The following is a 14,116-nucleotide window of genomic DNA, read 5'->3' as shown; positions in this document are numbered from 1 at the left end:
TCAGCAACAGTCCTTTTGTCACTGTTTTGCGGGGCGCAACTGTGCAACTGGGTATGTGCTTACAGGATCCACTGTTTTTTTCAACTTGGGAATCTTGAAAATCGCTTGCAAATTGCAAGTTGCTGTTAAGCAGGGCTCGAAATACAATTAAAATTGTATTTCGAGCCCTGCTTAACGAATATTTCATCATCATCGGGTCGTGACGAATATGTAAATGAGGAATAGTATCACGTATTAGACCATTTCTGATCAGGGTTCAGCGATATTTCCCTACTCGTCCTTAGCCTTAGTAGTCAGGTTCAGCAAGCGGATGACTTCTAATACTTAACAGTTCTTACCGTTGTCCCTGTACCTAACAGACGCCTCCGTGTCTAAACTGGAGTCCAGTTGGGAATCAAAGAGCGGCGCCACGTACTGAGTGTCCGTTACAAAGCTCGGGTAAGCTCCGGTGTTCAGGTAACCTTGGTGCAGACAAGGTGGAAGAAACAGTTCAGATTAGTCGCCATTGACAAATCAAAAGATAGCATGGACAATACGAATATGTTAGGCAACATGGCCACGCTTTTAAACTGTGACTCAGACAAACTCAGGTCGACATGCATCGACCTGTTCAATGTGGAAGTTTCAAGATACAAGATATAAGATACAAGATAACTTTATTGGAAATCACAGTGTTTCGATTAATTAACCAACCCTCACAAAAAGTCATTGACTAAATGTTAATCCAACATCAAAGATTATTTGACACCGCCGTCAGAATATAGCAAAAACTGTCTGCATTGAACCTTGTCATATTGTTGTCAAAACTAAGCAAAGATAGGGTTTACTATAAGATATTCATGATACAATTGGAAGACTATCCCGATAGCGTGCGAATGGTTACTTTGGTATGAATGATTACTTGCCATAAGAGATTGCAATACTATTGATCAAAAGACAAAGCCATGAGGTTTGCTGGGTGATAGAAACACACATTACGCTCAGAATCACACGCGAATGTTTATCGGTCCATTTCTTAGATTATAACCGTTTTAATGTCACTCACCCGGGAATAATGATACACAATAGAGCAGAAGCCGACGGAATGCAAATCCAGTCACGAAATTTCTCTATGTTCAGTTTTTACAATCAGGGACGTGCAATTCAGACTTCATCAGAATTTTATAGCCAATCTCATCTGCTCCCTCTCTCTTACAAATACCAGTTACTGCTGCTGCAACTATTGCGTTCTGATATTGACCATGAAATTGCCGAGACCTTCAAAGTTTCCACCGTGCACCACTATGTACCTACCTGTAAAGTTTCGGATAAATAGGCCATTTATGGCAGAGCTTACCACTCGTTGAGATGGAAATGTTCCTGACGTAATGTCCGTAGAACTTGAAATCAAACGACAGTCCGACTGGCTGCATAACAATTTAACAGAATGGGTTGAAGATTCGTACCTTCAAAATACGATAAGCTGCCAGATGGTTAAGGTAACAATAATGTAATTAAGTAATAAAGATTATATCATTTCATTACTGTTTGACATACAGAACATTGCTAGATAGTGTGAAGTGAAGAATCTTCGATGTGGGGATCATTAGACTACCATCTAATCTCTCCAGATGAAAAATAGAAATGAAGGTAATTTGGAAGGGGGTGAATGCGTGACGACCGCCTTCGTGTTCTTACAACAGACGACCAGTGAACATAGCATTTAATGCAATAAATCATCTCTATCGAATTAGCTCAGAACTGGAAAGAAAACAAACATCGCAAATGTGTACCTTGTCTTGCCTGTGATGTACGGACGGTGACCCATGTCTCACCACAGTCCTCACATCCCCCCTCGTCAGGTCCTCCCGGAACGTACCACCGGGAGGAAAACTCGGGTAGTACTGGGATATGTAGTACTGATGGCGAGTCTGGTATGATAATAAGAAACACAAAACGTCAGTCTGCATACAGTTTAAAGACTGGAGATTTCTACAGCGGACCGGTGTTTCTGCAGCATAGCTTGCACTGTAGTGAGCGTATTCGGTCAGTTAGCGTGTAAAAAATGAACGCAAACTGCTTTTGTTTAGAATGTAATTGGTATGGGCATGAATGCGGTTGAAAACGTGACCAGGTACGAACAAAATATGAGGTGATAATAACGGCGTGCGGCCTCGCTGCAAGGGCGGAACTAGGTAGGTTTCCCATTCAAGTGGAGGCCTCCCTAAACGCCATCAAACATCTTTTAAGACTTCGTCTGAAAGTGCCTGCCGACAGTTTTCAGTTAGATGCTCTCGCTTGTCAGATGGACTTAGACAAAACTGGAGCCAAATGTTGGGCGTCAGGAGTTCGGAAGTCCCTAGAGGAGTGCGGTTTCGGCTACATCTGGCATTGCTCTTTATCCCCAAACACAGATACGTCCCAAATCATTAATTCCATCAATCAACGCTTGAAAGATATTCACTTTCAAACTTTCCTAAAAGAAATACACAATGATAACAAAGGTGGATCAGCTAAAAACAAACTGAGATCCTACAGATTGTTCAAGTCCACATATGACGAAGAAAAGTATCTAAGCCTCGAAAATATACGGCATAGGACCGCAGTCACAAAACTCCGTATCAGCTGTCACAGACTTCACATTGAAACCGGACGTCATGACCGCACTCCCCTAGAACAACGTATATGTAGACATTGCAATTTAAATAGGATAGAAGACGAGCAGCACTTTTTAGTAGAATGTAGTTTATACAACGAAGAGAGAGCTGCGCTTTATAAACTTATTCAATGTAGCTTTCCCCATTTTATACATCTTTGCAAAGAGGAACAATTCATATTTCTAATGACTTTAGGTAAACCCTCTATTATAAAACACACCTGTACGTATATTTACAATATTACCAAGAAGCGAGAAGAGGCCAAATTAACGTAACCATTAGATTAGAGTTAGCTTATCATTGTAATGTATATATATATATACGTACTTTCAAACTGTTATGTTTTCTGTTGTGACCTGTACTAAACCCAGTGGGTATGTGTGTACAATAAAGGTCTTCATTCATTCATTCATTCAATAACATCAAGTCACGTGATAAGACTGGTCCGCCTGGTAAATGCGTTGACCAGGGCTATGGACCGAGGAGAAATAGTGGGATGTGTGTTCCATGACCTGCGGAAAGCGTTCGATAAGGTCTGGCACAAAAGACTTCTAACCAAACTACGTGCACATGGAATACGTGGACCCATGCTCGACTGGTTTCATAGGTACCTACATGAAAGACGCCAACGAGTGGTGGGACATCCGAATGGAAATCTCCTCTTGCCGGTGTTACACAAGGTTTTGTACTCGGACCCACCTTCATCATCCTCTACATAAAGACCTAACCTCCAGCTGTACACAGTGCGATCCAAACCTGTTCGCCAAATACACATCACTGCCAACTAGCAACCGATCTGCCCTACGCATAATCACCTCTCTCAACAGTGGCCTCCGCTCAGTATTTCATTGGCCGACACAGTGCAATCTCGAAGCAAACAAAGATAATTGCAGGGTGATGTTCGTCACAACTCGAGCCCTCCAACGACACCCCGCTCAAATCACTCTAGGCGGAACTGACCTACAAGTCGTCACAAGCTACAAACATCTAGGTGCCACCCTAACAAACACACTCCCCTCGTCCTATCACATGATAACATCCAGTAAGTCAAGGGCTTGCTGCGTGCAAAGAAAGTATCAATGAACATCCTCTCCACACTGTACAAAAACAATTACAAGACTAGGACTAGAGTATACCGATATCTTCTGGGCAGGACTCACCAATAGCGACGAAAAGAAACTGGAATCACGCCAAAAATAATTACTTAAGCAACTGGATGGAATTTAGAAATTTCAAAATTTTATCCAGTTGCTTGAGTAATTATTTTTGGCGTATCTTACTACCTGGATGTCTAACCTTCATCAACGAAACTGGAATCAGTTCAATACCAAACCGCCAGCCTGATCAGCGGGCAACATAGACTCCCGTATTCCTCGTACCGAACTCTCTACACCCAACTTTCCCTTCCGTCTCTTCAGTTCCGACGAAGACTCCGCACCGCCACCACTCTGTACAAGCTCCTTAACGGACACTGTCCTCCACACCTTCAAACCCTGGTACCCAAATCTCGCGCATCTGCCATTGAGTTATTCTCTCATGATCAGTGACCACCCGACAGCTAAACTCACTAAAACCGCCAGAGGCCAGGGAACATTCTTCTGCCGACCAACGTCACCCTCTCCACTGAAAGTCGCACCACCACCACCACGACTGCCTCTTCTGTTAGGCGACCCATACATGTATACGCACTGACCCTAACCTCTCGGTCTAGATACCATTATAGATGTTATTTTAAATCATTTATATACAATAGTTTTGTGTGCATGTGTTTGTGTATGTTGCAAATCGTGCTCGTTATACTGTCCGTGTCAAAATTCCATTTTTCTAATGGTTTGTCTTTGTCAGTAGGGCTAGCCCTTTATAAAGCCCATATCACACATGTGTATAAGCAATTCCGTATCAGTTCCGTATTAGATTTTGTCAATACTCAGTTGTACGCTCAAAAAACACCCAAACGCTAAAAATCGCAAGATAAGTCATCATGAATTGGTGTATACCAAAAGTGTTAATAAATTCCTGGGTATATTTTTTAGACGTGCCTATACCAAATTTCCTGGTCATTTGGTTGTTATACCAGGGCAAAGGAGCCAAAAATGCAATTTTTGGTCTACAAATAATTTTGGAGTATTGTACACTTCGGGACAGGGAGACTGAGTTCGGCTTTGAACTTGAGAGTAGGAAATGAACTTTAAGGTAGTCGGGACCCCCCTGTTGTAGTCAATGACCTAGACGTCGCAGATGATATTGCTTTACGAGCAGAAAAGATCAAACAAGCACAAGAATTACTCTTGCGGATGGAGAATGAATCTGCAATAGTAGGACTACATCTTAACGCGAAGAAAACCAAGCTCATGGCATACAATGAGACTGCTCCCATCACAATCAAAACCAGGAGTGGAAGTAAGGAGCTTAAAATACCTTGGCTCAAATATGGAAAGCTCAGAAAAGGACACAGAAGTAAAGAAGGCGCTAGCGTGGAGAGGCTAAGGAAAATTTGGAAATCTGGGTTGTCTCGGAAAATCAAACTGAAACTCTTTATCGCCACTGTGGAATCTATTTTGCTATACGGGAGTGGAACTTGGACACTCACCAAATCCTCTACAAAAAGGCTAAATGGAACCTATGAATGCTCCGAATGTGTCTTAACATCTCCTGGGAGCAAAAAATCACCAACGAATAGCTATATCAAGACCTGCCACAAGTCTCAGAGAAAATAAAAGCAAGACGACTGAAATTAGCTGCTCATTGCATTAGTCATCCTGATATCATAGCCTCCAGACTAGTGTTATAGGAGCCCACAAAAGGGAAAGCCGTGGAAGACCAAAATGCATCTTCGTCGATACCCTAAGAGCTGCCACAAACATTACTGGAGTAAAGGAAATGCAGTCCCTGATGGACGATACGGTAGAGTGGAGGAAGCTTTCAAGTTTGGTTTGAGTAGGGGCTCGACCAAAGTAAAGTAAAGTAAGTAAGTAATGTATGCAAAAACCTAATCAGTCCTATGCCCATATGTCAAAGGCACGCCAATTCCAAATTCCAGGTCATTTCGGTGTAAAACTAGGGCGCAGGAGCCAAACATGTACAAATGACAAAAAATGTCAAGAAATCACAAACAAATTGCCAAATTTAATCATTAGAGTAAGGTATGCTGAAAAAAAGTCATTACCTTCATAGTGGTATATGTCCAAGGCATGCCTATACTTTATCTCAGGTTATTCAGGCGTGATGTTAGGGCACAAGAGCTAAAAATGTTCATTTTTGGACTACTTTTTAGCCGAGCGTTCTGCTAATTATCAGAACAGTCATATTCTTACGGCAAGGACATACTTAATGTACTGGTAAGGACATAGTCAATGTACCTAGTGAATATGTATTAGAACTATGGTTTTGTTGGAAATCGTACCATCGTAAGACAGTAGAAATTTTGCTCTTGATGCATTTCTCAACCGCTAACATTATCATTAGAGTAGGATAGATTTAAAGTTGTATAAAACGTATATGTATTATAGAATTGGTCAGGAGGACAAATCAAAATAATGTCGCAAAAATACCTCTTCTACAGTTGGTCCGACTGTCTGCGGCACGTTCGATGTGGGCGTGGGCGGCTGCGTCTGTGCATTCCTCCGGAAGCGATCAGCTGTCTCTTTATCTGAAACATACGTGTGAAACTTTTAATGTCATGGGCAGTAGATCTAGAGAAGCAAGACTTTGAAGAAACGTGCGTGCATGCACATCAGTTTTTATACGAAACTCAATAGTCACATGATTGTTAATAACATGACACTAGGATTTTCGCTTCTCTGTTCCCCTCAAAGACAGGTATATTTTGCATAACCAGCTGCACCCGCCCCGCGTGCCTGCAAAGTGATGTGTTACATCAAAGCCCGGACTTGGGGCGATCATATCGACTTCAAAGATACAGATACAGAGAATCAGTGACTACACATGTATTTTGACAGATGTGAGGTTCACCAGATTGTTAGCATTGTATCCGGCCTCATTATAACTGTCAGGAAGAAAAGGTAACAGGTCTATGCCTCTAGTCATAACTGTAATGGCCTCTGTCATTCTCTTAAGCAAAGAGTAATTTATTTTACTGCTCGAAGACAATCCTTATCATGTCATTTGTAAAACGCACTCATGATTGTCTAAGGACAAAGCAGAATGAGCGGACCTTCAATCAAGGGGTTACAGCCATTTGGTCCAAAACAATATCAACCTTGATATCTACCAATCTAAATCCGACTGCGATAGTAAATGCACTATTGTTAGTTCGGATTTTGTAATGTAAACATAATGAATCCCCTAAGTATTCTTCTAAGGTGTTCGAAAAAATTGATAATCTTATTGACTGCAATGAATATTTGATCACACGTTTTAGTACTGTTCACTTGCAAATTCATGTACTGGACGTACATGAAATATTGCAATTAGCACTCCAAAGTCAACGAAGTCACCCCAGAATTAAAAAGTAAATTTCACCTATGACATAAAGGGATTTACAAACCCTAACATCACCAGAAATACCTACAGGTGTCAACGCCAGAGCAGCAGAATTCATTTTCCTCATACATTTTAATTAATTTAACATAAATGTATTGCAGCTAATGGGTTCTTCAATCTAATCATAGATTGATGACTTTGTCATTTGTTGTTGCAGAATTCTGCAAGTGAAGGGGCAATGTGAATCTAAATTGTCTTCATTAGAAGAAACAAGAGTGGTGTTTAAAAAACACACCGGCGACGTGAGGATTATGCAAAGTAGGTCCTCATTTGCATGATTTATATCTTACTATGTTAACCTTCACGAAACATTCAAGTGCCACAAATATAAAGTTTCCGTTAAGTAGAAATGTGGAACAATAGTATTTTCAACTTAATTATGCAAATTAAGTCTCCACTGTGATAATTTTGCAGCAATACATGTCCCTATCTTTCTCAATAACATATCACATGTTTGGATAGTCCAATCCTTGAACGCAGCGGGTTTGTAAAGTTTCTCAGTAATTATGCAAATTAGATTCTGAAATGCATAATCACAACTTAATGAACTAAAACATCATTTGAACTATCTTCATACCAGAAAGCATGGATACGCAGAGTTATTTTCTTTCAAAGTCTGCTATGAGCTATATAGCACTCAAAAATCACGACCATGGCATGTCAAGAGCACGCGATTTCAAAACTAGACGTTACGCTGTAGTACCGTTACAAATCGCAACAAGAGTCCGGAGACTTCATGTCTCCATGAACTATTCTGTTTAGGCAAATGACTTACACATTTACATAATGCATGTTTGGTAATGAACACCTGTAACTAACTTACACTGGTCGCAATATTGACAGTCCTATCAATTACCACTTAGATGGCTAATGGCGTTTTTACATTGATTATGCAAATTAGGAATTTATTTGCATTATCGATAATTGATTGATGTTCCACTTGCCATAAACTACATACGTTACATGTATTTGAGTCTTGAGTGTTTGAGAAAACACTGCAAATATAGATTTTTCCCCATTAGTTATCAACTTGAAGCTACCTGCATACTAAATATCATAGAAATCCGTCGTTCCTTTGTTCAGTTATTCTCCTTAGAAGATTTTCACAATAACGCCCCTGCAGTTCTAGAGCAAGCTGCTAGGGGGCAAACACCTACACCAATTCTTCATTACATCACAAGCTATCTGCCACCAAAAAATCAGGACCATAGCATGTCCAGGTCAAAGGATAGAAAAACGGAAGTTCTGCTGCAGTACCAAGGTCACATACCAGGGAGCCCAAAATCTACCTTGAATGTCGGCTTCACAACACCCGCCCACATACCAAATATCATTGTAATCCATCAAGTGGCTCTTGAGTTATGCTGACTACAGTAGTCCGCCGGAAACACACACAGACACACACACACACACACACACACACACACACACACACACACACACACACACAAAACTATATCTCATTTTTATGGAGATAATATATCTCCATTTTTCATGGAGATGATATATCTCCATTTTTCATGGAGATAATAATCATGTGCACGTCTCATCAAGACCCTCCCCGTACCAATTATCAATCCAATCCATCTCAGCTTTTTCGAGTTATGCTGTTCATTAACACACGCACACACACACACGTACACACAGACTTGCAAATGCTATCAGAAACATAATCTTTTTGGCAAAGGTAAAACACATGCATATTATCTTCCTGATACTGTCCCTGCTTCTTACGCAACCATGTAGCACTGCAAACGTACGGAGATCTCCTTAACACAGTAAAGGTCAATTAAGAAAAGGAAACTGAAGTGGCACGGCTACGTGTCACAGTTATCGGAAGTAGCCATGAGCTATAAATGCAAGAAATCGTCCAGTGAGGAAGAACGGAGAGTAGACAACGGAAAAGATGGGAGGATGGTATCGGAGAAAATCGAGAAGGGTGAAGAAAACTAGTTGCCAGATCTTGTGTGGTGCCCCAACGTTCAAATATCAGTAGACTAAGAGATAAACGACGAAGGAGATATACGAGGACGAGGACGAGGCGGCCCAAAACGCGCCTTGCCCGTTTGGAACGACTTGGGACGCGCAGGGACCGCGTCCCAAACGCTTAGACGCTTACAGTTTCACATAGGTCAGGTCTTCAAGTTACGTCCACATTTTAGCATGCATACTCCAAGCTCAAATGAAGTAGCCAGCCCACCCTGATGCCACCGGGAGCGACACAGAAGCCACCGCGGGATGCAGTCAACTCGAGCCCGATGGCGTCAATCTCATAGATCTGCCCCCTCGTGGTAAGTTCCTTGAAAAATTACTTTCCTTTTACAGAATTGAATCGCTTGCCAAACAGGTAATAAAAAAAGCAAAGGCTCAACTTGGGCATCAGTTTGTGACAAATTTTAATCGGCTGGTAACACAACTTTGTCATAATCTATCGTGCTGTAACGTTATATACTCATACTGAGATCGATGACTTAGTCTTCAAGACCTGCATGTTTACATCGGTGACCGCCCTATGTTCCGAAATTACTATGTTCCGAAATCTCTATGTTTCGAAATCCCAACGTTCCGTAAGCCCCATGTTCCAGTTCACTCAAATATAGAACTTGTCCCAAGTATGCTGTTCACACACACACACACACATACACACATATATATACATACATACGTATAAAGGCTACCCAAAGCATAACATTCTCGGCGAAGGTAATAATTCATCCCGACTCCCTGCCATTTGAATTCAACTATGGGGTTTGTAACAATAGTCATTACGTATACCTGTGAAATATTGTAGATACATATGATAAGTTGATACCTAAATACCTACATAGCTACATATTTTTTGGTCACTGGTTTGCAGTTAAAACACTTGTTTTTTTAAATCCATCGATGACAATTCATTACTGACGAAAGTAATTTGCTGTATGTATAAGACCATGTTGATTTGATTATATGAATGACATCCTCTGGGGAACCCAGCTAATGGGAGTGTGCTATTGAAAAAAATGCCAAAAAAAGTTGCTTTTATTATGAAATCTATGTGGTAAGAACACAGAGTATGGTATGCAGAAATATAGGTTCTTCATTTTGTTATTTCAAAACATATACAGTATTTTTCGAGTCTGGACTTGACTTTGGCATTTGCGACATTGGTATCTGTTTTCTGAAATATACATTTTTATAATTGATAGCATGAATTCTGTCATCTATGACTTTGGCGCTACTATTGTTTCAAACGCGAACTTAAAATCACCGCGAACACGTCTACTGTTTCCCCTACTGCGAAATATATTACTACGCAAACTTAAATGCATTTACAGTATTCAAATCAGAATTTAACTTCGAAAGAATTGGAAAAATCTGGTACATACATCTTGTTTTGATCCCAATCGGTTTCACAACAACTGATGTCGATCCTACAGGGAAGGGTTAGTGAACATTTAGTGAACTGTCCCCTGTCTGACCATACACTATACACGTAGATAGAAGGGGGAGTAGGGTATTTCAGTTTGTCCCTATAATGCATGCATTCCTATGGAGAAGTTGACAGACACTAGGTGTCATTATCTCAGCAACCTTCTTGATCCCAGGATTCTGACCAAGAAAACTTTCTCTCAAATTCTAACCTGTACTGTCGACTGTTATCCAACAGAATTACGAGAAGTTCTATACAGCTATTCTCCAAGGATACACCCCCGAGCCAGAGCTCTTGAGTCATTCCATTATTTGCCCGCTCGCGACCATTTCACTATCTCCCGGGGATCCAGAAGACAAAAAGATGGAGAAAGGTAGTTTTTGTCAACAAATTCTACAAGTATGAAGTCAAACCTGTCATAGCCACCCCAGAATTGCCAATATTTTACACACAAAAAACGACCAAGAACGGCTTTCAATGTTTTAATGCCCTCTTTAATTCTGAGCTGGGGTCCAGGCGCCTGCCCTAAAACCCTAATTCACTTTATCTTCACGGTAGTAAAGATTTGATGGTGTACGAAAAATTGACATTTTCACTCAACTTTAAGTTCATAGTGGCGGCAAGTGATTTACAGAACGGATGTGTGAAGGAATCATAAATAATAACAACATATTTATCACTGTGATGATAAGTTCACGGTACAGAGGTGACCGTGAAAACAGCTGTGAACATAAAGTTACAGTGAAAGGAACAAGAATTACAGTACCTTGTCCCCACGGGAATCGGACCGAATATCATCTTGGACAGATTGTACATAGACGCCGCCAGAAAGAAGTGCAAGACATATTCAAAGCTTATTGAATATTGATTTTGTATTCGTTTTCAAACTAATAAGATGATTCCCAGATTGCAATATAATTTTTCGGTAATTACCAGGATAACGTTTATTTTTCTGTCATTTATTTAATGGTATACTAATAGCACTGCATTACAGCTGACTCCAGCGGCGGAGGGATATGTTCAAACTTTCGCGTACAAGCACATGTGCGCACTCAACTTTAGTTCCATAGGAGAATAAAATATTTTCTATTTTTTCTATCTATTCACTACATGTGCGTTTTTAAGTCCAACTCTCATTACGGAAACCAATTATGACATTGCCCTCTTAAAAGTTCTTGGTTACAGAACTTGTCTATCAAAACATGCACAGTGCTCTGTAGTGAAGAACTTTTCTGTGCCTCTGCTATGAACGAATCCCATAAGACTTTTCTGTAGTTTTACTGTTTCCGCACCAGAATATCTTTTGGCTGTTGCGGCCTGAAATCCTCCGTGTGCTACCTGTTTGTAAGACCACATACCAACAGAACGCAATAAGAGAAGCAGAAACGTTTACGGAAGAAATAACGCGGGATGAATTTGGCGAAATTTTCGGAGAGAAGAGCTTATATGATCAGGGTCAACTGCTGACACGTCGCACAGTTAGTGTTTCAAAGTTGTTTTACCGATCAGACATTGTGAACAGTGAACCTAATAAATTATAAATCGTGATTAATAATAATGATAATGATAATAATAATAGGTTTATTGCAAATTCATGCCTGGAGGCTAATTGCAAGAATACGTTGAAATGAGATGAAGGTAATAATAAGAACACAGTAATGAAATAAACACAAAGTAAAAGTCGTCAACTAGAGCTACTTCTAATCTAAACGGTTGCTATTGGGTTTGATTTATTTTTTGTGTGCAGTGGAATATGAAATTTCCTACGTTTTGGGAGATATATGCATTGGCCGGTGTTAACAGAAAGGCAGTTTTTTGTAGGTCTATGCGATATTGAAAGCTGAGAACAATTTTGCTGACTAGGTTAAATAGTTTGTCTCTTTCGGTGCTGTAATGTGGGCAATGGCAAATAAAGTGCAATTCATCTTCCACCGCTTTTCCTGTGCATTGTTCACATATTCTCTCGTTAACAGGTAACCGTCTGTATCTACCTCTTTCTACTTCTAATGTATGTGCGCTTACTCTGCGTTTATATATAGCTGATTTTATGTCTAAGTCTTTGCTTTGTAGATAATTCTCCATGGCGTACACAGATTTGAGATGTCTATATAATCTTAGCTTACCAACATCAACATAGGGATTGTGGAGAAAGGTTAATAATTTCAACGTGCTTTATCCGTAGCTTCTTGCATGTCATGAGTTATGTTTGCCAGAATATGAACTAGTATGTGGAAGAACACAGACACACACTTACTACACGGCATTAGAAACACAACAAAAACCGGTTGGGGTATGCAAAAAGAAAGCATTCCTATATAGCCTGGATGCCAGAATTCTTTCAGGACCTGAACAGGCCAGCTACTGAGCTAGCTCCAGGACATGACAACATGTCAGCGAATTGCAATGATTTTTTAATACAAATCCCCTCAGTTAGACCTTTGGTTTGAAAGCGGAACATGAGTTTCTCTCTCGGTCTTTGTGTGTATTACCATCTGGCATCCAGGTGGGATACTCGTATTAGGGTGGGACTTTCTAGACCGCCCACAGCAGGGCGCAACCAATCGGCCACTGCGGGGCGTAACTTACAGCAGGGCGCAACCAATCGGCCACAGCGGGGCGTAACTCACAGCAGGGCGCAACCAATCGCCGGCAGTGGGGCGTAACTCACAGTAGGGCACAACCAACCGCCGACAGCGGGGCGTAACTCACAGCAGGGCGCAACCAACCGCTGACCAGCAGCACGCAACAGGGCAGAGCCGACGGCGGTTGACCAATTAATCAAGCTTTTAGGATGCCATGTGGCCATTGTGAAGTTTGATCCATTGTTCAAAATCCATCGTCACTCTGGGTTTGATTCCGAAAACCAGGCCCTCAAGAACAAAAAGGGGAACCCTAGTGGCTCGGCACTTCTCAAGATAGCAAAGATGAGAAGAAAATGCACCTGCGGCATCCATGGACTTAATATTGACCTCCATCCGTATGAAGCCGAGGAAAAGGCCAGTAAACGGCCCACACCTTTTGACAAAGAGCTGGACAGACCGACAGCGAAGACAACGGTCTAAAGGTCAGTAAAATTTCAGGTCTCAACCTTTTGCACGGCGCATATGTTTCTGTACACATAGACTTTTCCGTTTCTGTGTTCGATCACCCCGTTATATCGTGGAGTAATAACAGTCTACATTAATTCTATTTTCGAACACAGTGGTTACAAACGATATGCCTTCTAAATGCCTTGCACACTGCGTAGTGGAAAACTGATTTGGTAGCACCCTTTGTCCACCATATACCTGATTATAATTAGTTTAAATTTTACCGTGTTAGACTTTACCTGCCAAGAAATGGTTTCTTCGCCTGTCGTTTAATTTGTGCAAACTTCTAATACGATTTAAAAGAGAGGTGATGAGTCTTGATTTTTTCGACATTGAGATATTTCTTGCAAACTTACAGATTCATAGATATCCTGTTTATATCTCAGCCGACACAAATATCCCAATATGGCAACAGTTCAGTATTCAATGTAAAGCTGTAAAAGTGATCATGATTGTAATTGTGATTGTTGTGTTGG

At 40.8% G+C, this 14,116-nt stretch overlaps 1 protein-coding gene across 2 annotated transcripts in view; it reads right to left on the bottom strand.

Moving 5' to 3' along the window:
* The window catches only part of LOC136446732 (plexin domain-containing protein 2-like), an 87,883-nt gene that overhangs the window by 16,304 nt on the left and 57,463 nt on the right, over positions 1 to 14,116 (bottom strand). For both annotated transcript variants that reach the window (XM_066445263.1, XM_066445264.1), the window contains exons 2-5: positions 6,188 to 6,285; positions 1,773 to 1,910; positions 1,337 to 1,406; positions 339 to 461 (exon numbers count right to left, since the gene is read on the bottom strand). In XM_066445263.1, the coding sequence (XP_066301360.1) occupies positions 339 to 461; positions 1,337 to 1,406; positions 1,773 to 1,910; positions 6,188 to 6,285 (429 nt within the window). The remainder of the gene's footprint in view (positions 1 to 338; positions 462 to 1,336; positions 1,407 to 1,772; positions 1,911 to 6,187; positions 6,286 to 14,116) is intronic.

Source organism: Branchiostoma lanceolatum, chromosome 13, assembly GCF_035083965.1.
Source record: "Branchiostoma lanceolatum isolate klBraLanc5 chromosome 13, klBraLanc5.hap2, whole genome shotgun sequence".
Classification (NCBI taxonomy): Eukaryota; Metazoa; Chordata; class Leptocardii; order Amphioxiformes; family Branchiostomatidae; genus Branchiostoma; species Branchiostoma lanceolatum.
The sequence above is the reverse complement of the archived record's forward strand: the minus strand, read 5'-3'. Positions and strand labels throughout refer to the sequence as shown.